Source organism: Eretmochelys imbricata, chromosome 14, assembly GCF_965152235.1.
Source record: "Eretmochelys imbricata isolate rEreImb1 chromosome 14, rEreImb1.hap1, whole genome shotgun sequence".
Classification (NCBI taxonomy): domain Eukaryota; kingdom Metazoa; phylum Chordata; order Testudines; family Cheloniidae; genus Eretmochelys; species Eretmochelys imbricata.
The window spans coordinates 53,829,961-53,855,201 of NC_135585.1; the positions used below are offsets into that span (position 1 = coordinate 53,829,961).

General features: G+C 48.3%; 1 protein-coding gene across 1 annotated transcript; it reads left to right on the forward strand.

The window, feature by feature from the left end:
• Nucleotides 1-12,793: 12,793 nt before the first annotated feature.
• Nucleotides 12,794-23,061, forward strand: LOC144274227 (killer cell lectin-like receptor subfamily B member 1B allele A). Its single transcript, XM_077832878.1, has 6 exons — nucleotides 12,794-12,896; nucleotides 18,482-18,568; nucleotides 19,280-19,447; nucleotides 20,463-20,617; nucleotides 21,840-21,952; nucleotides 22,742-23,061. Exons 1-6 carry the CDS (start codon nucleotides 12,809-12,811, stop codon nucleotides 22,863-22,865), a joined length of 735 nt encoding a protein of 244 aa, XP_077689004.1. The 5' UTR covers nucleotides 12,794-12,808; the 3' UTR covers nucleotides 22,866-23,061.
• The last annotated feature ends 2,180 nt before the right edge of the window (nucleotides 23,062-25,241 follow it).

Below are 25,241 nucleotides of genomic sequence, written 5' to 3' on the forward strand. Positions count from 1 at the left end.
CTGAGAAATGTGTTTTATCTTGAAAAAAAAAAGTCAATTTTTTTTTTTGAAAGGGTTGAAATGGAAATTTAATTTTGTCAACATTTTCAGTGGGGAGGAAAAAAATAACCATTTTCCAACCTGTTCCAATTTGTAGCAGTTTGGCTCATCTCAGTAAATTTAAAGATGCAAGATTAAGCAAGATTAAGATTAAGATTAAGTAGGCTTGGCAGAATTCAATTTTCTTTTTTTAAATAATTTTGATGGATAATATTGATGTTTATTTTAAGCATTTTCTTCTACTTTTATCTATTTGAATTTTCACAGTTGTGCAAAGTTACGGGCTTTAAGCTTTTATTTGTATTGATTTAAATTTTTACAGTTGCCGGAAAATATGAAGGGGGTCAGAGAATAATTAATTAATGGCAGTAAATGTTGAGATTCAAAAAGCGAAAGCTTTATAACTGTTAAAGCACAAACTGTCAACATTATAAGTCAAAACATACAAAGTCAATACCCTTCAATCAAACTCAATTAAGTTTGCAAGCTGCATTTTGCTTACTTTGCCTGTCTGTAAATTTTGATGATCAGCGGAAATATTTTGTCATTGGTGTGTGTGTGTGGTGGAATCAAGGTTCACTGACGCTTACGGATAAAAATCTGTAGCCATAAATATCAGCAAACTGATTTTACATACAGGGGTTTGCAGGAGCTGAGCTGACACTGCTTCTGTTTAAACAGGTGCAGCTTGTGTGTGTAAACAAGGCCTAGATCCCCAGCTCCTGGAGTCCTGTGATAATATCAGAATCTTAGCTTCCAAGAAGAAAAGGAGTACTTGTGGCACCTTAGAGACTAACCAATTTATTTGAGCATAAGCTTTCGTGAGCTACTGCTCACTTCATCGGATGCATAAAGTGGAAAATGCAGTGAGGATGTTTTATACACATGGACCATGAAAAAATGCGTGTTTATCACTTCAAAAGGTTTTCTCTCCCCCCACCCCACTCTCCTGCTGGTAATAGCTTATCTAAAGTGATCACTCTCCTTACAATGTGTATGATAATCAAGGTGGGCCATTTCCAGCACAAATCCAGGGTTTAACAAGAACGTCTGAGGAACAGTGGGGCGGGGGGTAGGAAAAAACAAGGGGAAATAGGTTATCTTGCATAATGACTTAACCACTCCCAGTCTCTATTCAAGCCTAAGTTAATTGTATCCAATTTGCAAATCAATTCCAATTCAGCAGTCTCTCGCTGGAGTCTGGTTTTGAAGTTTTTCTCTTGTAATATCGCAACTTTCATGTCTGTAATCGCGTGACCAGAGAGATGGAAGTGTTCTCCGACTAGTTTATGAATGTTATAATTCTTGACATCTGATTTGTGTCCATGTATTCTTTTACGTAGAGACTGTCCAGTTTGACCAATGTACATGGTAGAGGGGCATTGCTGGCACATGATGGCATATATCACATTGGTGGATGTGCAGGTGAACGAGCCTCTGATAGTGTGGCTGATGTTATTAGGCCCTGTGATGGTGTCCCCTGAGTAGATATGTGGGCACAGTTGGCAACGGGCTTTGTTGCAAGGATAGGTTCCTGGGTTAGTGGTTCTGTTGTGTGGTATGTGGTTGCTGGTGAGTATTTGCTTCAGGTTGGGGGGCTGTCTGTAAGCAAGGACTGGCCTGTCTCCCAAGATTTGTGAGAGTGTTGGGTCGTCCTTCAGGATAGGTTGTAGATCCTTGATAATGCGTTGGAGAGGTTTTAGTTGGGGGCTGAAGGTGACGGCTAGTGGCGTTCTGTTATTTTCTCTGTTGGGCCTGTCCTGTAGTAGGTGACTTCTGGGTACTCTTCTGGCTCTGTCAATCTGTTTCTTCACTTCAGCAGGTGGGTATTGTAGTTGTAAGAACGCTTGACAGAGATCTTGTAGGTGTTTGTCTCTGTCAGAGGGGTTGGAGCAAATGCGGTTGTATCGTAGAGCTTGGCTGTAGACAATGGACCGTGTGGTGTGGTCTGGGTGAAAGCTGGAGGCATGTAGGTAGGAATAGTGGTCAGTAGGTTTCCAGTATAGGGTGGTGTTTATGTGACCATCGCTTATTAGCACTGTAGTGTCCAGGAAGTTGATCTCTTGTGTGGACTGGTCCAGGCTGAGGTTGATGGTGGGATGGAAATTGTTGAAATTATGGTGGAATTCCTCAAGGGCTTCTTTTCCATGGGTCCAGATGATGAAGATGTCATCAATATAGCGCAAGTAGAGTAGGGGCATTAGGGGACGACAGCTGAGGAAGCGTTGTTCTAAGTCAGCCATAAAAATGTTGGCATACTGTGGGGCCATGTGGGTACCCATCGCAGTGCCGCTGATTTGAAGGTATACATTGTCCCCAAATGTGAAATAGTTCTGGGAGAGGACAAAGTCACAAAGTTCAGCCACCAGGTTTGCCGTGACATTATCGGGGATACTATTCCTGACGGCTTGTAGTCCATCTTTGTGTGGAATGTTGGTGTAGAGGGCTTCTACACCCATAGTGGCCAGGATGGTGTTTTCAGGAAGATCACCGATGGATTGTAGTTTCCTCAGTGCAGCGGTCTACAAATGGGCACATCCTTGCAAGCCCGGCATTTAATAATCCGTTCCATGGGTCCCCAGTGGATTTTCATTTCTGTTCTGGGCCAGCTGTCTTTGCCCTCTCCAGTTTTGCTGGACCGAATTCGTCCAGTGGTCTGCGATGTAGCACCAGATGAAAATCTGTCCAGCAAGCAGGAGCAGAACACATCATCCCAGGGGCTCAGGAACAATTTGTACAATGGGGGTGCTGAGAGCCATTGAACGAAACCGATGGAAAACTCTTCAAGCCAGGTGGTGCAGCAGCACCCCACCCCCCCCACCAGCACACCTAGTTGCAGTTAGCTGGATCCAGCCAGCTTGGGTTTAACACTAGCAGTGAAAACAGCAGCAGCTCCGGTTTCAGCATGAGCTAGAAGCAGAGTACACACCCAGGGCCTAGCTCAGGCTCTCTAGCCAGCACTGAAGGCTGCGCTGGGCTATCTTAATTGTGATTGTTACCCACTATAATGGGGTGCACGCTAATGGGAGCGCCCCCTGGTGGAGTGTGTGTGGGCCTGCACTTTCTTTCCCTGTAGCCCTTCTTGGGCTTAGGCCCTTAATTAGTCCCGTGGTCTATCAGCGGTCCCAGCCCTGGTATCGGGCCATACTCCAGGACTTCCCTTTAGAGTTAATGTCTTCACCTCGTTTCAGGCCTCAGCTCTCCTGCTGGGCCACTAAAGGGGTCAGTTCCCGTTCCGGGGTGCCCGCAAAGTCAGGCCACTGAGGCTAATGTGGGGGCGAGACCCAGGCCTGCTCACTACTCCGGGTCCCAGCCCAGGGACCCTGTAGATAGCAGCCATCCGCTGTATCCCTTTAGCTAAGCTGCACCACTGTTCTAATTCCCTGGACCATTTCCCTGCAGCCCCACAACATCACCGCCCTTGCCGTGGGGTCTTGTCATGATGAAGTCCCAGCAACAAGCCCACAGCTCCTTCTTGCTCTCGCAGCACTGCCCTGTCCGAGGACGAGGACGAGGACGAGGACCTGCCCCTGCCCCTGCCCACTAGACACCACCCACCCTCCTCCAGCTCCAGCAAGGAACTGAACTCACTCTGGCCCTGCAGCTCCTATTATACTAGCCTGCTGGGCCCTGATTGGCTGTGTCCCACACAGCCGCTCTAGGCAGCTTGGAGGACTCTCTCCACTGCCTTTTTCTGGGCCGTGGCGTGGCAGGGCCGCAAGGTCTTCAGCAGGCGGCCTCAGAGGGTCTGGTATACCCCATGACAGCCACGCTTGATGGATTCAAGCTAGCTTAGTTTGGGTAACCCATACACTGCTTTTGCTGTGTAGACATACCCAATGTTAGTGGATTTTTTCACTGATTTCAGCTCGCCACTCAACAACCACCGACGAGGTGTCACCAGTGGTTTAAATTCTACAGTTTCTTCCCTGACTCTTCGCTGGTATAAAATCACAGTAGGGGGTTCGTTCTCAGAAAACATTGCCCTGAAGTGGGCTGTGATCATTCTGAGCCTGCCAGGTAAGTTTCAGAGCTAATCTGTTTCTTACGCATATGTACCAAAGGGTTGTCCCATATCCCGGAGCATGCAACAGGAGCCTTTCAGGGACTTCAAGGGGCATGGGGTGAAAGCCTACATTTCCTGTTGTCTTGGTTATTCTGCCTACATTGTGTTTACTTTATGTTCCTCGGATGCAGGGATAGTGACAGGATCATGAAATAGCCCCTTGAACAGCATGATAAAGCTCCTCTCATCCAGTTCTGTCAGCTTTCACCATAAAGAGAAGGACACTTATATGCTTTAATGTTTTATCACACGTATCCTGCAGCTCTGCTATGACACAGGCAGATGGCACAAGGAACAAAATTAATGAGTAAATCCTATTCCGAGCTGGGCTCTGAATCCGGCAGCAGGGTGGTGAATGTAGAATAAATGCTTAGATTAGATTTCGATATAGCGATAAATAATCAGAATTAATTATATTGGGTTTTGATTGATTAGATTTAGATGTAAATTAATTATAGATTAGTAGTAGATAGATATAGATTAGATTTTAATGGATCTGATTAGAATTAGATTCAAATAAATTGGTTAGTCTCTAAGGTGCCACAAGTCCTCCTTTTCTTTTTGCGAATACAGACTAACACGGCTGCTCCTCTGAAACCTGTCATTTAAAATAGAATATAACGCCATTTGACAGATTAAATTGAAATACATTGTGTTTAAATGGATTAACATTAGATTAAAATGTATTAATGGGAGTTCGTGTTCACCTGGTTATCCATGGCGAATGCCAAATCTCTCTCAGAGTCCCTGCTTCCCAGAATAGAGTCCCCCATCCTGTAAGCCTGGCCTGCGTTCTTGGTTCCTAGATGTAGACATTAACATTTAGCCGTATTAAAACATGTGTTGTTTGTTTGCACCTAGTTTGCCAAGCGCTCTAGATCGCCCTGAGCCAGTGACATGTCTTTTTGATTATTTACCACTTCCCAATTACTGTGTAATCTGCACATTTCTTTAGATTTAGATGAGCCGGATATAAATGGACACTTTAGGCTTAGACTTGTCCTTAGTAGGATTAAACTGAGGTGAAATAGATTTAAACAGATTAGGATTGGGTTTAGATTGACCGGAAGTAGCTGTAAACAGACAGATGCTCATTTGACTGAGAGAATTTTCTTGATCACTTGTCAGTGTAGCGCCTGGCTGGCCGTTTAAAAGAACCCTGAGACAATCAGAAATTCTGACGAAGAAGAGAGACGTAAACAAGGCAGCCCCAGGGTAGTTTGTGGTGGGCAAAAAAGGGTGTTTCAAGGCCACACTATTTTTAGTCAAGTGTCAGTTGACTAATCTATCTGTGGGAAGCCTTATAACGTCCAAGCTGTCATTACCAATAACAGAGGAGGAAGCTATGCACTCTTGGTAGTTTTAGTTTCATATTGCAGGAGTTAGGAAATAGAACAGGAAATCCTAGAAATCATAAAAATGCATGTCTGGAAGGGACCTCACTAGGTCATCGAGTCCAGCCCTCTTCACTGAGGCAGGTCTAAGTATTGTCTAGACCAGTGTTTCTGAACCTTTTTGATGCCAGGGACCGGTTTGCAGCTGTGTCAGGTCCATCTCAGGGACCGATGCTGGTCCACGATGGACCGGTCATTGAGAAACACTGAGTTAGACCATCCCTGACAGGTGTGTGTCTAACCTGTTCTTAACACTCTCAGTGATGGAGATTCCACAACCTCCCTAGGTAATTTGTTCCAGTGCTTAACTCCCCGGACAGTTAGGAAGTTTCTCCTAATGTCCAGCCTAAACCTCCCTTGCAGCAATTTGAATCCATTACTTCTTGTCCCATCCTCAGTGGATAAAGAGAACAATGCGAAGTCCTAGGTTCTAGTCCCAGTTCTACCACAATCTCAAGCTCTTGAGTCCAGTTACTCAGTAAAGTGTGGGGGGGTGGAGGGTGAGAAAACCTGGATTTGTGCTGGAAATGGCTTTTAGATAAGCTATTACCAGCAGGACAGTGGGGTGGGAGGAGGTATTGTTTCATATTCTCTGTGTATATATAAAGTCTGCTGCAGTTTCCACGGTATGCATCTGATGAAGTGAGCTGTAGCTCACGAAAGCTCATGCTCAAATAAATTCGTTAGTCTCTAAGGTGCCACAAGTACTCCTTTTCTTTTTGCGAATACAGACTAACACGGCTGTTACTCTGAAACCTGTCAGTAAAGTGTGTAAGTATATGCTTAATGTTGAATCAATAGGATTTAAGCACGTGCTTTAATGTGAAGCCAACTGAGATCAGGACCCCTTTGTGCCAGGTGCTGTACAGACACACAGCGAGAGACAGTCCCTGCTTAGGAACAGAATTTTTTATGTAAAAATATTTTCTGTTTTCAGGAAAAAAAATTGATTCGCTTTAGTTTTCAAAACCTGAATGTTTTTTGTATTGAAAATGGAATTTTTTTCCTAAAAAATGTCTGATTTCCACTTTTTCAAGGGGGAAAAAAAAAAACAATTTTTGTGGGAAACTGTTTGGCTTTTGTTTTCTGTCGTTTCAACAAAAACCCAACAAATTTTAACCAAAGCAAAAATTCGCTGGGAACAGGTTTGTTTGGGTTGAAAGCCATTCTTCACTGGAAAGAAATGGTAGACCAAAAATTTTCAAAAAAGGCCTGCTATTTCTAGCAGTGTCATGTCATAACCCCTGTGAATGTCGTTCCCTGTCTCCATCCCCTGCCCTCCTCCCCAGCCGCATGCTAAAGTTACAAGAAAATTCACTAATCACGTTGTATAGCAGAAAACTCAGAGCCGGACAATTCAGCTTTACCTCCGCTGGAGAGAATTATTGCAGGATCCATTCACTGTTTTATCCGCTTGTCACCCCTAGGGGGCAGTGTCTGACTATGCACCAATGGAGGGAGTGTGGACAGCATTGTAATAAATACACAACCATACTCGTGTGTAAACATAAGCAGCTATGATCTATTTAACCCTTTTATTCTGTGCAATGACTGGAACTCATGAAGTCCAGCACCTGGTCACTATTCCCAGTTCGATGCCTCTTTTGTTCACAGAGAGAACCATTTAACAGATTTAAGAATAACACCACACACGAGATCCCACTGAATTCCCAGAGTTGAGGATAGAGCCCAGAGGTTGAGATTCCAGCCACTCCCGCTCTATCTATTATATAGCACTCTCTTTTTCCAGAGCTGGCATCATGATTCCCTGTCCCTAAATCCTGTTGGGGCCTGTTATATCTGGTGGCAGTGAGTTCCGCAGGCTAACTGTGTGTGGACGTATTTCCTTGAATTGATTTTGAATGTGGCCCCTTTTCAGTTTTCACAGACTATGGCTTTGTTCTTGTGTCATGAGACAGGTAGAATTGCAGTGTCCAATCTATTCCATCAAATCCTGTGTACATTTATTGTGTCCCCTCCATCTCCCCTCAAAGACACTCCCAAATACTTTTGATGTTGAAGTCTTTCCATGCACTTGCATTCCTTGTTGTTCCAACAGGGCAGTAGATGCTGAAGAGCTGCCTTAGAGTTTGCAAAGGAGTTCTCCTCCTCCAGTTTGTTATCCCCCCGAAAAGTACAGAAGGGTGGATAGCATCAGAGAGCAGCTGCTAAGGATATAGCTACACTACGGAGACTATACTGGCTTAGCTCCATCAGCGTAGCTGGGCTGGCATAATACTGTAGTGTAGACGCACCAATGGAGGGGGTCGGAAGACTTCTTCCATCGACCAAGCTGTGTCTACACCGAGGGCTATGTTGATAGCTACGTAGCTATGTCCACCTGACTTCTTCATGTAGACCAGGCCGAGGTAATGTGATTTCATGGACTAGGCTTTGGGGTAGGAGCCAGGACCAATTGCAGTCTCATTTCTCAGGCTGAGTCACTGTGCGAATCAGGCCTAATCTAACCACTTCTGGTCTCCCATCCCTGCGGTAGGTCAGCACCTCAAAATCGCTGACGGAGTTTATCACCGCAGCACTCCAGTGAGGGAGGGAAGGGTTACACCCATTTTACAGATATGGAAACTGGGCTGTATTTACACTATACCAGGGACTATACCAGAGTAGGCACAACCCCAGAGTGTAGACGGAGCCTATGCCAATGGAGGAGGTTCTCCCGCTCGGTGTAGGAACATCCTGCTTCCCGAACGATGGTAGCTAGGTTGATGGAAGCATTCTTCTGTCGACCTGGTTGTGTCTGCACTGGGAGTCTGGCTGGCATAGCTATGGTGCCATAGGGTGTGTTTTCTCACACCCCTGAGCAACCCCTAGCTCCTGCTGCTCAGAAAGGAGGAAGCACCTGTCCTATCAATGTAGTAGAGGTCTACCCGGACGGGCTCCAGCTATAGATTAGCTCTGAGAAGCGTCGACTAGCTCTTAAAAGTCAGAGCCGACGTAGCTACGTCAGGTAGGGGTGTGAATAAAAGAATTAGATAAGTTCACGGACGACAGGTCCATCAATGGCTGTTAGCCAAGATGGCCAGGGATGCAACTCCATGCTCTCAGGGTCCCTAAACCTCTGACTAGAGCCCTGCAAATCCGCACATATCCGCTTTATATCCACTTGTTGACTAGTTTTTGACTTGAAGCTTGTTGCTTGTTTAGCTTGTTGCTTGTTGTAGCTCGTTGCTTTTTTTTTTTTTTTTTTTTGATTGGCTCCTGGCAAGCAGGGGCAAGGGGGGAAAAGCAGGGGCAAGTGGGGGAGAGAGCCAGGGGTGCACAGCGGGCCCACCACAGTCCCAGACTGCACGCCGGGGGGGAATCTAGTCACACAGAGCGTTGGGGTTCTTAGGGATTGGCTTGTTTCGGCCTTGTTTTGAGATGCGATTAGCTTGATTTTTGGCTGATTGTGAAAGTCGGGGTGCTTATTTATGGCCAGAAAGTTGGCAACTGAGGTATGTGTGTGTGCATGGGGGCACGTGGGGTCACGTGCCCCCCCCCCCCCCCTCGATTTGCTGCTTGGCTAGCTCTGCGCACGCTCCGGCAGGCGGAGCATGCTCGGGAGCATCTCCTGAAGCCGCCGCCCTCGCTCTGCTCCCCCCACTATGGGCAGGTACGGGATGTCTCGGGATATCACCTTATACAGGACGTCAGGCTAGGGGACCCATCCGACTATGACGTGTCTGCAGCAAACCGCTCTGCAGCCCTGCCCTCCCACCAGCAACAGCAGGCAGCCCTGTTCTGAGGCCCCATGAGAGTCCCAGCAGCTGAAGAAGTAGGACGCAGCAGGACTGATGAGCCGGAGGTGATAACCTGTGGGTGCGAAGGGCTGCTCACGCTGCCTAGCTAGCAGCGGTGTCCTTGCCCGAAGACGGTTTCCTGTGGGCCAGCGTGACTGTGAGGTTGCTAGCAGAGGTGTGACCTGCTGCAGCTCAGTTTGCAAACCCTGATGCCCCTGAGGCTAGTTCCAGCAGCCCCCGTTTTGTCCGCACACATAACAATAGGACAGTCACACTGCCCAGTAAAACGCTGCAGCCTTGCAGTGTGGACGCTCACTACGGCAATGGGAGGGGTTCTCCCGGGAGGTGGTACGTAGGGCGGTGGAAGAATTCTTCTGTCAACCTCGTGCTGTCTACTCTAGGGGTTAGGTCTGTACAGCTGCATCTCTCAGGGGCATGGATTTCCCCCCTGAGACACACACCGATGCTGCCATAAGTTTTCAGTGCAGACTAGACCTCCAATCCACGGCAAGTCAGTTCAACTCTGTTTCCTCTCCCACCCGCTGTCTTGTCTATTTAGTTGCAAGCTCTTCAGGACAGAAGCAGTGGTTCTCAACCTGTTTACCATTGTGGGCTGCATATGCAGCTCTCTATGGGTTATGTGGGCCGCAATCCCATCCACACTATATATATATTACGTGTATGGCCCTGAGGATGTCACATGGGCCACAGCTGTGCGCTGATTGGGCCATAAGCAGCCCCCGGGCCACAGGTTGAGAGCCACTCACAGAAGGTCACTTAGCATTTGTACGTAGAGCAGCAATGGGACCATGTTGGTGCTATGGTAACATAATAATAAATCCTGGAATAAATTCCATGGAGCCGTGGGGATTATTCCCTCTTCCCACAATTCCCCAGGTCGGAGGGATTTCTCCCACAATCCTGAGCAAAAATGACCCACAATGCAGTGGGGGCAAGGATCGGATTGCATGCTAAGGGCGTACAGCTAGGTGAGAAATGGACGAAAGCTTCCAAGTTCTTGAATCGAGGCTGGTCCTTTTTCTGAAAGCCCGGCTGTAGTTCAAAGAGGAATTAACTCCGGGGAGGTCTATGGCTTGTGTTACATAGGTTGGAGGTGAGGGATAGTCAATAAGCGGACCGCGGGCCAAATCCAGACCGCCAGATGCTTTTGAACGGACCCCCGAAATCTTTTTTTTTTTTTTTACTTATTTATTATCATTATTGGGGCATTTTTAAATTATTTTCTCTGGGGTCTGGACCTTGACTAGACCTTGACCAAGAAATTGGGTTGTTGACCTAAAATAATTGACAGCCCCTGGACTCGAGGATCACAGTGGTGCCATTTGGCCTTCGAATCGATGGACCCTGCTTCATTTGGAAGGTTTTTCAATGTTTCATTTATTCAAATTTTCGTGTGCGTCGAAGTTTTCACCAGAAATTTTTTAGAACTTTTTCATTTTCAATTTTTTTTTTCATTTTTTGGGGGGGTGGGGGGATTGTGTGGATTTTTTCTTCTTTCTACCCCTACCCCTGATCTTTTTCCTTATGCCACTGGAAAAAAAGGGGAGGGGGAAAAACGAGGGGGGAAGAAAAAAATGATTAGTAACTAAATATTTTGTTTTCCAAAAAAACCCTCAAAATACACGTATGGGTGAGAAGATCTGGTTTCGAAAAGGCCTTTTTTTTTCAACCCCAAAATGTTTAACACTTTCACTTTTGACAAGTCCTGTCCTTGTGCGATACATCTATTCAGCACGGTGCGAAGTAAGGATAGCTCTGTGGTTTGAAAGCATTGGCCTCCTCAACCCAGGGTTGTGAGTTCAATCCTTGAGGGGGCCATTTAGGGATCTGGGGCAAAATTTGGGGATTGGCCCTGCTTTGAGCAGGGGGTTGGACTAGATGACCTCCTGAGGTCCCTTCCAACTCTGATATTTTATTTTCAAGTATCATTAAACGTTCTAAAAGATACACTCTAGCACCTTGGTACTCGAAGTTTTATACTGGGGACCCCTTTCACACAGCAAGCCTCTGAGTGCGACCCGCTTTATAAATTAAAACACTTCTTTTTATAATTCACACTATTATAAATGCTGGGTTTGGGGGGGAGGCTGACAGCTCGTGATCCCCCTGAGGAGGCCCGACACCCAGTTTGAGAACCCCTGCTCTGACTCAAATAGCGGCTGTGGACTTGACATCTGCACTATGGTGATTCTCTGGCCTGCGTTACAGATGTTAGACAAGATGCTCTAATGACCTTTAAATACATGAAACTATTAATCACTTTTCACAGCCACATTCGCCAGCTGTTTTCATGCTAGGTTCTAAACCTCACTGTAGGTCACCGGGGTGGAGCATCACACTCAGAGCAGTGGGTGGGCTGGAAAGGTCTTCTGCAGTAGAAAGAAAAACTTCACTGATGGGGGAGGGAGGGGTGACCTTTTTCGCCAGCTTCTAGTCAATGAGCCGGGAGATTTGAAGGAGAGCTGGGGGCATGTGCAGGAGAGTAGGTCATTGCCAGTCTCTGCTCCCACTTAGGGCCGCTTGTGCAAAGACTCATGCTCCTTTCACTGGAGCTAGCATGCAAAATATGGCAGGGTGGCTGGGACTTGGGCTAGTCCCCTAGGCTCAGGCTGTGGGGGGAAGGCAGACGACAGGCCTGGACTTGAACGGCTAGCCTGAGACAGCATCCACGCTGTTATTTTTAAGGTGCTTGCTGCAGTGAAGGAAGCGCAAGCCTAGCCACACATATAATGAAAAAACTGCCCCCAAAGTCCTTATGCAAATAATGAATATTACAATCACCAATTTCCAACCCCTTGGACCATGCAGTTGAACGGAGCCAGAAAAGTTTGATTTCAATGGCTGGGAAATGCTGTTTGTTTTTCCTTGGAAAATTTTGATGGAAATGATTTTCCCCCCTATGGTTTCATCCACATTTTCAGTGGAAACTTTCCGCTTCTTGTGCAACCTCCCCACAAAATCTTTTGACCAAAGCCTTTCCTTTTCGGAGGCAGAGGGGGGGCGGTTTAGTTGGGGGACAAACATTCCAAACTTTTCCAGGAACGTGGCTGCTTTCTGCAAAAAAAAAATGTCATTTGAATGAAACCCCCAAGAAAACATTTTGGTAGAAAACTGTCCACCCACCCTCTTTTCGAGCTCATTTCCGCCTCTTGAGCTAAGAAAGCAACACAGGCTTTTGACAGCTGGCTGCTGTGGACAGCCCCCTCAAAGACCATTGATTCTCCGAGCACAGAGGAAAGCAGAGGGGCATGAGCTAGACACACGACTGTCTGCACTGGCTCTGCCTGGTGCTCCAGGCTGGGATTTGCTGCCTCACTGAGTTAGAGTCGCCATCGAAGCTGAGTAGAGTCAAGCGTCCAACCCTCAAAGAGCAGCTGGGGCAGAAGGTACAAATTATTCAGCCATTGGCCAATGCCCAGGCAGTGGGCAGAAGTGGGCAGATTTCAACAGAGACAATATTTCCTGATAGAAGAGGTGTCAGTCATCTTAGCTCAGACACAAGGACGGTGCCTTCACACCCAGCTCCCTGCCTGTGAGCTTTGCTGGCAATGGCTGATGAGGGAATAATCTACACTTATCTAAACCATCCGGCAGGCTCTCTGCCCAGCCACACGTCGGCCCCGGCTCAGCATCACAGTGAGTGCCTTTCCCTTTGTGGCGTTTTTTCAAGGGTGCGGATTTTGGGAGGCTGGGATTCCATTTTTGCGACTGTAATGTTGATAAATACCAGGTCTAACAATGCACGAGGGGTGAGATCCCCATCTGGTGCAAGCGGGCATAGCTTCACTGACTTCAATGCATTAAGTCCGGATTTACACCAGGGTCACGGAGATCAGAATTTGGTCCTAACTCCACTGACTTCAGAGGGGTTGCTCTGGATTTACCTCTGGTCACTGAGTTCAAAATCTAGCCCTGACCCGATTCATTGCAGTGGAGTCACTCCAGATTTGGAACAAGGTAACTGAAAGTAGAATGCAGCCCTGACTCAATTCATTGCAGTGGAGTCACTCTGGATTTCGAACAGGGTCACTGAGATCAGAATCCAGCCCTGACACAATTCATTGCAGTGGAATCACTCTGGATTTGGAACAGGGTCACTGAGATCAGAATCCAGCCCTGACACAATTCATTGCAGTGGAGTCACTCTGGATTTGGAACAGGGTCACTGAGATCAGAATCCAGCCCTGACCCAATTCATTGCAGTGGAGTCACTCTGGATTTGGAACAGGGTCACTGAGATCAGAATCCAGCCCTGACCCAATTCATTGCAGTGGAGTCACTCTGGATTTGGAACAGGGTCACTGAGATCAGAATCCAGCCCTGACCCAATTCATTGCAGTGGAGTCACTCCGGATTTGGAACAGGGTCACTGAGATTTGTGAAAGAAAATAACCTGAACACAATCTAATGTCTCTTTCAAACCAGCTTCATCAAACCCAGCATCCAAAACGCTAAGATGTATTCATCCTAATTGCATATTTATTTCATGGCATCACTACAGGGCACATGTAAGCTGTATGACTGCCTCAATTGTGCATTTCCAGACCAAGACTCCTTTTCAGGGTAACCTTAACTCTCAATTTTGGGGCATGCTTGGTGGTAGGAGGATTAGAACACCCCTGGAATGCGTTTACCATTAAATTAAGGATAAAATATACACTCCACCTTCACATTGATTTTTGTCTGAGCATCACTATGCAGGGCCAGATAATCAACAGGTGCAAATCAGCTCTGTAGACTACGGTGGCGTTTCAGCTGATTTGCACCAGCTGGGGGTCTGGGTTTAGGTTCCTCTAGCCCAGTGGTTCCCAAACTGGGGTTCGTGAACCCCTGGGGGGTTGTGAAATGTTACGGGGGCTCTCGGGAAAAGAGTCCCTAATGGCAAACAGAGCTGTCCCTAGGAGCCTCGGGCAGCGCCGGGCCAGCAGCCCGGAGCCCCTGGACTTCCAAGAGCTAAGCAGATGAAAGCAAGCATATCTATCACACTGAGATGATTTAAACGTCAAGACTCCTTAGAAGAAATGGAAAGGGAGGGGGATATTTTTTGCTGTTTTTAAAATTAAATAGGCAGCTAATATTGTTTTTAAAATGATGATAAAAAACAAGTGCAAGCTTTGTTGTAACGTGCGTCGTTTCCTGGACTGCTCAAGATCTGAATGCTTGTGTAGAAGGAACTCTTTGAGCTGGCTTCTTAAATCCCTTCACGCTGTTTCACATTAACATAGACTCATAGAATATCAGGGTTGGAAGGGACCTCAGAAGGTCCTCTAGTCCAACCCCCTGCTCAACGCAGGACCAATCCCCAATTTTTGCCCCAGATCCCTAAGTGGCCTCCTCAAGGACTGAACTCACAACACATCTGATACTCCTTGATGAAACATAGGATCCTTGTCTTCTAACAGGCTTAATCAACGTGATACAAGCTATAAAAGTGCGATCTTGGAAGAGTGTTGCCATTTTCATAACGGAATAAAAATACTGTAATGATCAATAATAATTTATAATAAATAGTGTGTAGTAAGCGTGTCATAAAAACAAATTGTATATTTCCAACATCGCTGCTTTTATCATTTATACTCAGGTAAAGGAGAAAATCCCAGGAAATTTTCATTTTTAGGAGGGGGTTCGTGAGACTGGACATTTTAGTAAAAGGGGTTTGCGGGTTGTTAACGTTTGGGAACTACTGCTCTAGCCGGTCGGAGAAGGTCAGCGTAATGCTTTGACTTGTTTCTGGGCTGGTAAACGAGACAGTGTCTCTGAACCCTTCCAAACCAGTCACAGTCTAAGAGCCAGATTGGCACTGGTGTAAATCCTGGTTGCTACTGGGGTGTACAGGGCTTTGCTGATTTATAGCAGCTGAGCATCTGGCCTTTATGCCTTGATTTATTTATTTATTTTCCCACAATGCTCAGCACCGCACGTGGGACCAAATTTGCAGGGGATCTCAGCTTTCGTGTGGGCTCCCAGCTCAGTGGCTAGGTTTCAGGGGAGCCCAGCGTATTGGGTGCTAATCTCTGGAAACCCGCCCATAGACCGTCACAGCCGGCGTTGCGGTTGGACTGGGAACATCTGGAAAGCTGTCCCCTCAGACACCGAGCCCTGATTGTGGGTCCTGACGCCTTGCAAATCTGGCCCTGAGCCCTGAGGAAAATGTGACCCCAGTCAGTGGCGGATTTAGCGTTAGTGGGGCCCTGTGCTCAGCTTCATTCTTGGGGCCCCTCCTTGGGACCCAGCCAAGAAAAAGAACACTCGCTCTGATCTCCCCACCCCCCGGACCCTCTTTTTCATTCTTTTCTTCTTCATCCTCCTCCTATAAGTAATAGGAAGTAAATGAGAATAAAGTGAGGGATCTTGATTGTTCTTGTAGCCTAACTTATTTTTCCACAGACCACTTGAAAATCGCCGAGGGTCTCGACGGCCCACATAGTGATCTTCCTAAATACTGTTTGTACCGTTAGCCAACTAGTGTAAAGTACTTTGGATAAGAGCATTGTATATAAAAAAATTTTAAAAAACCACTGGGGTGCGGGGTCTGGCCAGGACTTAGGGTGAAGGAGGGGGCTCAGGGCTGGGGTTGCAGGGTCTGGGAGGGAGTTAGGATGCAGGAGCAGGCTGGGGGTTGGGATGCGGAGTCTGGCCAGGAGTTAGGGTGCGGGAGGGGGCTCAGGGCTGGGGCAGGGGGTTGGGGTGTGGAGCGCTTACCTGGGGCAGATCCCGTTTGGTGCGAGGGGTGCAGGTGGGAATGTGGGGGCGGGGTACAGGAGCTCCCACTTGATGCGAGTGGTGGTGGGGATGTGGGAGGGTGCAGTCATCAGGGAGGGCAGGGGGTGAGGGGGATGCAGGATTCAGGGCTGGGGGTGTGGGCTGGGATTGGGGAGGTGCTCCCAGCCCACTGCCCCACCCCAGCCCCATGCCCTGAGCAGCTCACGGCACAGGGCTGGTGGGGGGGATATGTGTAGGGGGAGCGCGGGGGCCCCGCTTTTGCTCCGCCCTGCCCTGATTCCACCCCCTTCCCCAAGGCCCCATCCCTGCCTCTTCTCCGCCTCCACCCCCAAGCGCACTGCGGCCCTGCTCCTCCCCCTCCCCCCCAGAGTGACCTGAGCACTGGCAAACAGCTGTTTGGCGGCAGGGGAAGCGCTGGGAGGGAGGGGAAAGGGCGGGGCCACAGCGCGCTTGGGGGAGGAGGCGGGGAAGAGGCAGGGGAGGGGGGAGCTTGGCTGCCGGTGGGGGCGGAGCCTGCAGCAGGAGCCGCCAGGACCAAGCTTCTGCCCCCACAGCTGCCCAGCCCTGGGGCCCTCCGTCGTTGTGTGGGGACCCCGTGCCAGGGCACCCTGTGTTTTACTGTAAATCCGCCTCTGACCCCGGTGCTGAGTAACTGCAGCTTTACTTTGCACAGACAACAATTTCATGCCGGCTGTGGGCGTAGCGAGGGCAATACACAGTGGGTCACAGTATATGGTAGGGCTCTGCCCTCCTCTGCCGTCACATTGCCCGACTGGAGTGCGGTCGACACGTATTGAGACCAAGAGGAAGGAGCAGGGAGGCCCAGGGGGGAAGGACACTTGGAAGACCTGCGTTTAAGTCCTTTATTGCACTCGCCCTGTGTCGTCTTGCGCTAGGCACGTAGGGTCGACTTCCACAGGAACTTAGGTGCCTAAGCAAGCTGGCTTCAGCAGGACTTAAAGGCTTGAAGCTAGACAAATTAAGGCGAGAAATAAGGCGTGCATTTATAACAGGGAGAGTAATTAACCCATGGAACAATTTACCAAGGGTCACGGGGGATTCTCCATCACTGACCATTTTTAAATCAAGCTGGGACGTTTTTCTGACAGCTCCGCTGAAGGCATTATTGTGGGGCAGGTCTCTGGCCTGTGCTATCTAGAGGTCAGACTAGATGATCACAAAGGTCCCTTCTGGCCTTGGTATCTACGCAAGGTGGGGATAATGGTGCTGCCCTGTCTCAGAGCAGCGCAGGGAGGGTAAATATTTCCCGGGTTACGATGAGGTGCTCAGCTGCTACAGAAACGGAGCCGGGTGAGTTCCTGAGGAGGACAGAATTCTGTTACCGACTCCAGTTCCTTCTAGAGTCGGGCTGACTCCTGGAGGGGATAAAAAACAGCAACGAATTTTTAGTCCCTAAACCGATCAGCTATGGCTCTGAACAACCGAGGGAGCAGAGCTTTCGCTGAGTCACCATCCAGAGGCAGTCCCGCTCTAATGAGTCAGTGGAAGTGCCTCTTTTGGCTGGATGTCCTTGTTGCTAAGATACCAGACTAGCTCGTGGGAAACCTGGTTTTGGTTCTTGGCTCTGCCACTGACTCCATGCGTGACCTCAGTCAAGTCACTTAATTATTATTTGTATTAGCGTGGCCTCCAGAAGCCCCAGTCATTTACCAGGACGCCGTTGTGCTCGGGGCTGCACAAACCCGGGATAAAAAGGCAGTGCCCTGCCCTATGGCATTTCCAATCTAGGCCTAAGACAAGAGACGACAGAAGGTGACAGACAGACGGATAGGGGAGAACAACGAGCCCATAATGAGCTGTGGTGGCTGCACCCTCAGCCTAGCCATTGTCAAGTTTTTTTGTGGGCTTCACAACCAAGAAGAGCGTTGGTCCCTCCACCCTGGGACGGACAGCTCCTCCCTCTCTCTAAACCGGGATGGCAGCACAAAGGAATCCCTTAGAGGATGATGCCTCCTGCATACGTGTGTCACTGATCGATGTATTCTGTTGCACACTTTCGTCCGACCACGCATTGCCAGGCTCGAGGCAGGAAATCCCAGGTGAAATTCCCAGCCCTGTGTGTTGCAGGAGATGAGACGAGATGATCGGAATCATCCCGTCCTGCCTCAGTTTAGATATCTACTCAGAGCTGATGGTTTACACCAGTTCATTGTATCTCTATATGATCATTAACACGCACACCTCCCCGCCCCCACGCACACTTCCGGCAGTGGGTTTCCTGAGCTGCTGAGCTGAGAAGAGCAGTGTCTTCTCCACCTCCGTCTCAGAGACTTTTGCAAGCAATTTGCTCAGCTAGCCCCAGTCAAACAAGGGGGCTTGTTTCCACTGACAGGCGAGACCTGCAAACAGGCCAGGCCAGGTGTTAAAAGGCAGAGACGTCGCCTTGCAGATGTCAATGGGTGTGGGGTGCACCACAGACAGTTGTCTCCCCTGGTGCATGCAAACCGGCTCTGCATTTCCCCCCTTGCTTCTTGCAGCTTGTCCGCAGTGTCCGCTTTGGCATCGGGTCGGCTGTGCCGGGAACATCGTCCTGCTGGGAGCTGTGATAGTCCTGGCTGTCCTGGGTGAGTAGCCCCCGGCTGTGGGTTTTGTGCTGCGGCCCAGCAACACAGCGGGAACTCAACACACCTTGTTGGGGCTCAAGGCGAGCGGCGGCCTCTGGCCTGGGTGATACAGGAGGTCTCTTCTAGCCTTGAAATTTGTGATTCTGGGACAACTGTGCCAGATTCTCAGTTGCTGTAAATTGCCATAGTGTCATTGATTTACACCACCTGGGGATCTGGCCCATGGACTCCGATGGGGCTACGGCCGATTCACACCAGCTGGGATCTGGCCCATGGACTCCGATGGAGCCATAGGCGCTGACGCCAGGGGTGCTCCGGGCCTCAGGCACCCACGGAAAAAAAATAGGGGGGGCTCAGCACCCACCAGCCACCGTGGTTCGGCCTGGCCCCAGGGCTGGCTGCTGATCAGCTGTTCGGAGGGCAGGGGGAGGGGGCGGAGACAGTGGGGAGAGGGGATGGGGAATCTCAAGGAAGGGGGTGAAGTGGGGGCATGAAGAGGCGTAGCAAGGGCAGGGTTTTGGGGGGAGAGGCAGAGCGAGAGTGGGGCTTCGGGGGAGAGGCGGAGCAAGGATGGGGCCTCAGGATGGAGCGGGAATGGAGCACCCTCTGGGAAAACCAAAATCAGTGCCTGTGGGTGGAGTTACGGCGGATCGACACCAGCTGGAATCTGGCCTTCTCTTCTCCAATGTTTCAATTCTTTTTATCTTGAAGTTTCCCAGCACACATCCCAGAACTGCGAGATGGCACCAGTCCCGCAGACGGCTCAGAAGAGCGATTCATGTGAGATAAATCAAAACGCAACGGTGTGCAACTATACATTGGAGGATTTCCGATCTTGCCTGAAGCAAAAGTTGTGTGGGGTGGAAACCAGCTCAGCAGGTAACCCCCGCGCATCCTGCATCCAGCCCGTCACTCGCCCTCACTGTTACACACCCTGATGTTTACATAAAGCCAAGACACCTTCGTTCCCACCCCCTCTCTGTCCCATCCCTCCTTTCCTGAGCCTCTGTAATATCGCCAGGGACCTACACCCTCAGCTGCGACAGCCCGTGGCCAGTCAGGGTGGGCAGAGCCCTGGCAGCTGGAGCCATAACAGTGTAATAAGATTTTACAGTTCTTTAGCTGATCCGTGTATTACACGTGTAGCACCCAGAGGCGCTAACTGAGATCAGGGTCACACTGTACCAGGCGCTGCCCAGACACCCAGCGAGAGACAGTCCCTGCCCCAGCTGAGATCAGGGCCCCGTTGTGCCGGGCGCTGCACAGACCCACAGCAAGAGACGGTCCCTGCCCCAGCTGAGATCAGGGCCAGCATTGACTGACATTAGCATACTCCCTATTGAGCCCTGCAGCACAGCGCCCCCTAGCCCTGCACTGGTGCATTGGGGTCAGCCGTGGCTGCAAGGTAGGCTGACCAGATAGCGAGTGTGAAAAATCGGGACGGGGTGGGAGTAATAGGTATCTATATAAGAAAAAGCCCCATATATCGGGACTGTCCCTATCAAATCGGGACATCTGGTCACCCTACTGCAAGGTGAGAGCACCCTGTATTGAGCCTCTGCCCCTGATAACCGAACGCAGCTCCCCCACGCACCCCCATGCAGCGCCACACTGGGGCATTGGGGCCAGCACTGACTGTGAGGGGAGAGCGCCCCCTGCTGATCCTCCTGCTCCGCTAACCTGTAACACAGCGCCCCCTTGCATCACACTGGGGTATTGGAGCCAGCACTTACTCTGAGCACCCCATGATGTTATGGTCTTGCCACGCTCCCCAGAGCTCTGCCAATGCGCTGCGCTTTGTCTCACTAAAACATGGCGTGAGAAGGCTCCGTGTGTCTCTGCCGGAGGACGAGCAGATCCATTATTTTAATAACTGTTCCATTTCACCCTCCAGACGGCTCCGGGTGCAAACTCTGCCCCAGGCACTGGGTGCCGCACAGGGACAGGTGCTACCGGCTGTCTGAAGAGAATAAATACTGGAGCCGAGGCCATGATGACTGCGCATGGAGGGGATCTCACCTGCTAGTGATCCAGGACCGGGAGGAGCTGGTAAAGAATGTATTTATGTCCTTGTGAATGAGAGCAGGTCACGAAGCCCTCTTTTATTTTTCCAGCAACAAACTTTTGAAAGTAAAATTTTCATTCACAATTTTTCTGTTTTTCACAGGAAAAATTTTAAGTGAAATGAAATGTTCGTTTTTTTCAGAATTTCGACAGATAGTCTCCATTTATTTTTAATCATTTTTTAACCATTTAAATTTTCAGTAGTGCAGAATTATGGATTTGAAGTATTTTTTATCCATTTTTATTGCTGTAAATTTTCACGGTTGTGGGACATCATGGGGCGGGATCAGACACTGGGCAGGGAGGTCGGACCATAATTAGTTAATGAGAGTAGCTGTTGAGATTCAAAGAGGTTCAGCTTTGTAGCCGTCAATAATATCCAAAGTTAGAATCCTTAAATCAAACGCTCAAGCAACATTTTTCTTACCTTGCCTCTCTGTAAATTTTGATTATTGTCCGTGGAAATATTTGTCATCAGTTTGTGTGTGTACGGTGAAGTCAACGTTTGCTGATAAAAATCGAATTGTCCCAAGCCTATATATTTAGGCTTGGGCGATTAAATTTTTATATAAATAAATACATTATATATATATGTATACAAATTAATAATAATAATAATTATATAAATAAATACATTAATAGTAGATCCCAAAACATTTTACAGTGTTTAAAGGATTAGGTGCAAACTGGAGACAGGAATCACTCAGCTATCGCTGGGATGCGGCTAATTCTGGGGTGGGGCAGCTAGGTAACAGCTGTATGGCAATGCTGCACAGGGTTTGTTCACTCGGTACAGAATCCGATATGGAAAGAGGGGCAGTCGGTGGATAACAGCTGACATGTTTGCCCAGGGCTGAAATGCTTTTAATCATTTATTAGAGCTGTGTTAAAAAAAAAAGCCAGCATAAAAAAATTGTAAAAATTTTCATTCAAAAACATTGAGAATGTTTCCTGATGTTCACTGAAAATGATGAACAAAATTCATCAACATCTTGGTGGAGGGGAACAGGACTGACTCAGTTATTAATTAATGGTATAAATTGTTTGTTGTGTTTACTTTCAATTGGAGTTTCATCTGGTTCTGACTTGTCGCCAGTAATAATGATCAAAACCCAAACTAGGGATCAGGTCTCATTCGCGTCGTGAGCAAAGGAGTCAGAGAATTCTACCTTGTTCTGTTCTCTCTGACACCTTGTCCATTTCACAGGAGTTCATACAGAATATTACAGGAGATCAAAATCAGGTGTGGATTGGACTCAACATCACATCCCCAGGGAGGAATTGGACCTGGGTGGATGGTTCCCCGTTCAATCAAACACTGTGAGTGTTTCCTGATAAGTTTTTTACATCAGTCTGCAATAAATACATAGGGTGAGACCGTGGGCTCCATTACAGTTAAGGGCAAACCTGCTGTTGGCCTCCATGGGGCAGGGATTAGACCCACAAATCTTACAGTGTAAGGGCCTCAATCCTGCAAACACACATGGGCTTACCTTAAACTCTCTCACTGAAGTCAATGCCAGTATGCGTGGGAGGAAAGCTAAGCAAATGCATACATGTTTGCAGGATGAGGGTCTCTGTTTGCATGGCCCCATCGCTCCTGGGCAGAACTGGTTACAAAATGGGGAGAAACACGATCTTTTCAATCTTTTCTTGTTTTTTGTCAATATCTGAGATTTCAAAATTCAAAAGCTGATCAGTTTCAAAACTGAGAAAGTGCCAACTGCCTCCATAGTCGGTCAAACAACTAGGTCAAAAAGCCACTCAGAATTCATCAAAACTTCCCCGTTTTTTCACTGAAATTTGAAATTGACTCAACTTTTCATGTAAGTTTCAAAGCTGAACATTTGCATCTGTTCTAAAGATTGGCCTCTCTGCCCTAGCGCTCTGATTCATCACTTTGCTGCAAGTTTCTGTGCCAAGTACATCTCTCCACCAGGTCTGGATTTGAACATATCAACTCGTTTCATGTATCAGCCTATTTGGGGGAGGACTAGAGATGACGGCTGGAACCCCGGCATCCTGGAAGGAAGGAGAAGAGCTGCGATAGACCCTCTTCCCCACCTCTAAACCCGCTGATTGTGACTGTCTCCTTCACTCCTTTCACAGATTCCTGGTATCGGGTCCTGCTGAAGAGAACAGCTGTGCTGCAATACAGAAGAATCGGATCCAGTCTGAAATCTGCAACACTGACTATAAATGGATTTGCCAAAAGGAAGCTGTGCCCATTTAAACGGGTGGATTGGCGACCTCCATATAAGGAATGGCGAACATCCTGTGTTCTCATCTTTATTTCAGCTACCAAAGCCCCAGGCAGTGTAAATCTGGGTAACGCCGAGAAAGTGAATGACACAAGGCTGATTTACACCCATAGGGGGTCTGGGCCCATTGACTCTAATGGAGTTACGGGCAGTTCACACCAGCTGGGAATCTGGCTCTTTGATTATTTTTTAAAAAAATAAATCTATAATTTTTTCACAGTGCTTCTAATATTGTCTTCAGAGTATTCAAAGATTCCTGGGACATTATTGTATACTTTATGGTAATGCCTAGAGTCCCCAGCTGAGATCAGGGCCCCGTTGTGCTGGGCACTGAAGACACACAGCGAGAGACAGTCCCTGCCCCAGCTGAGATCAGGGCCCCTTGGGCCGGGTGCTGCCCAGACACATAGCCAGAGACAGTCCCTGCTCAGGAACAGAATTTTTTTCCATAAAAAAGTTTTCCATTTTCAGAAAAAAAAATGGATTCTCTTCAGTTTTCAAAATTTGAACTTGGAAGGAAGTCCCAAGGGGAATGGTGGATGCTCCATCTCTTGATGTCTTGATGCCTTTTGGGAAAAGGCTTTTAGTCAAGCACAAGTCACTGTGCTCAGTACAGGAGTAACATAGTGAGGTTCCCTGGCCTGTGTTATTTGGAGTGGTTTCTTGTTAACTCCTTATGCTTAACCATCTCTTCCACCTTGTTTTGAGCTGTGACACTCTGAGGACCTTTCCCAGACCTGCAGAAGAGCTCTGTGGACCTCAAAGGCTTGTCTCTCTCTCCAGCAGATCCAATAAAAGATATTACCAGAGGTGATGCATAGGGGGGCAGAGGGGGAGCATGCGGGGTCACGTGCCCCCATCCCCAGATTTACTGCTTGGTATGTACTGAGCATGCTCACAAGGACTGGGGATGGATCGCTGGATGATTACTGGTTCCGTTCATTCCCTCTGAAGCGCCTGGCATTGGCCACTGTCGGAAGACAGGACAGTGGGCTAGATGGACCTTTGATCTGACCCAGTACGGGTTTTTTTAAAACCCATCCAAAGTACATTTTGGGGTAGAAACGTCTGGTTTTGAAAAGGCTTTTGCTTTCAACCCCAAAATGTTTTACACTTTCACTTTTAACAGGTCTGTTGGGGCCTGTCATTGTGCACTATATCTATTCACTATGGAGGAAAGCATTGTCAAGTATCATCAGATTAAGGCATTCCAAATAGCCGCTATGGACTTGACACAGCACTACGGATATTCTCTGGCCTGCGGTACGGACGTTAGACAAGATGATCTAATGAGCTTCAAATCTGTGAAATTATTAATCATTCTACACAGCCCCGTTCTCCAGCTGTTTTCATGCTCGGTTCTAAACCGCACCGTAGGTCACCGGGGTGGAGCATCACACTCAGAGCAGTGGGTGGGCTGGAAAGGTCTTCCGCAGTAGAAAGAAAAACTTCAGTGAGAGGTGGGTGACTTTTTTAGCCAGTCACCGAGCAGGGAGGCTTGAAGGCCAGCTGGAGGGCACGTGCAGCCAGAGCAGGTCATCGCCACGCTCTGCTCCCACGTACCAGGGCTACTTGTGAAAAGGTTCATGGTAGCTTCGCCAGAGCTAGCATTGAAAAACTGGCAGGGTGGCGGGTACGGTGCCTGTGACTTGGGCTAGTGCCCTGAGCTCAGACCCGGGGGAAGGCCGGCAGGCTTGGACGTGAGTTGCTAGCCTGAGACAACATCCACGCTGCTATTTTTAGGGTGCTAAGGGAGGGCGAGTCTGTCTAGCTGCACAGACAATGAAACAACTGCCCCAAGGCAAATCATAAATCCTAAAAACACCAACTTCCCGCCCCTTGGACCATGCAGTTAAACCAGGCCAGAGAAGTTTGATTTCAAACGTTGGGAAATGCTGTTTCCCCCCAACACACACACAGAAAAAGTTGATGGGAAGTGATTTTTTCCCCCCCCATTTGCAGTGGAAACTTCCTCTCCTTGTGCATCCTCCCCACTCAAAATCTTCCCCCGTCCCGCCCCCAATTGCAACCATTTCTTTTCGGGGGGGATTTTTCATTGGGGGGACAAAGATTCCAGACTTTTCGAGGAAAGCGGCTGCTTTCTGCCCAAAAATAAAATAAAAATTCACGGTAGTTGTTAGGATATAGATATTCAGGCCTGTCTGTAAAGGCCTATACTCTAAGAATTTAGGTGTATTCTTATCACTTGGCTAGTGATAGAGGTATAAAAGAAAGAATCAAAATCACTGTCTGCTGGTGTAAGGGCCTTCTCTTACTGTGACAGTCTGAGGCCCTGTTCTTAGGCTAAGGCCTTTGGCTAAGCAGCAGAGGCAGCCATAAGCTGGGAA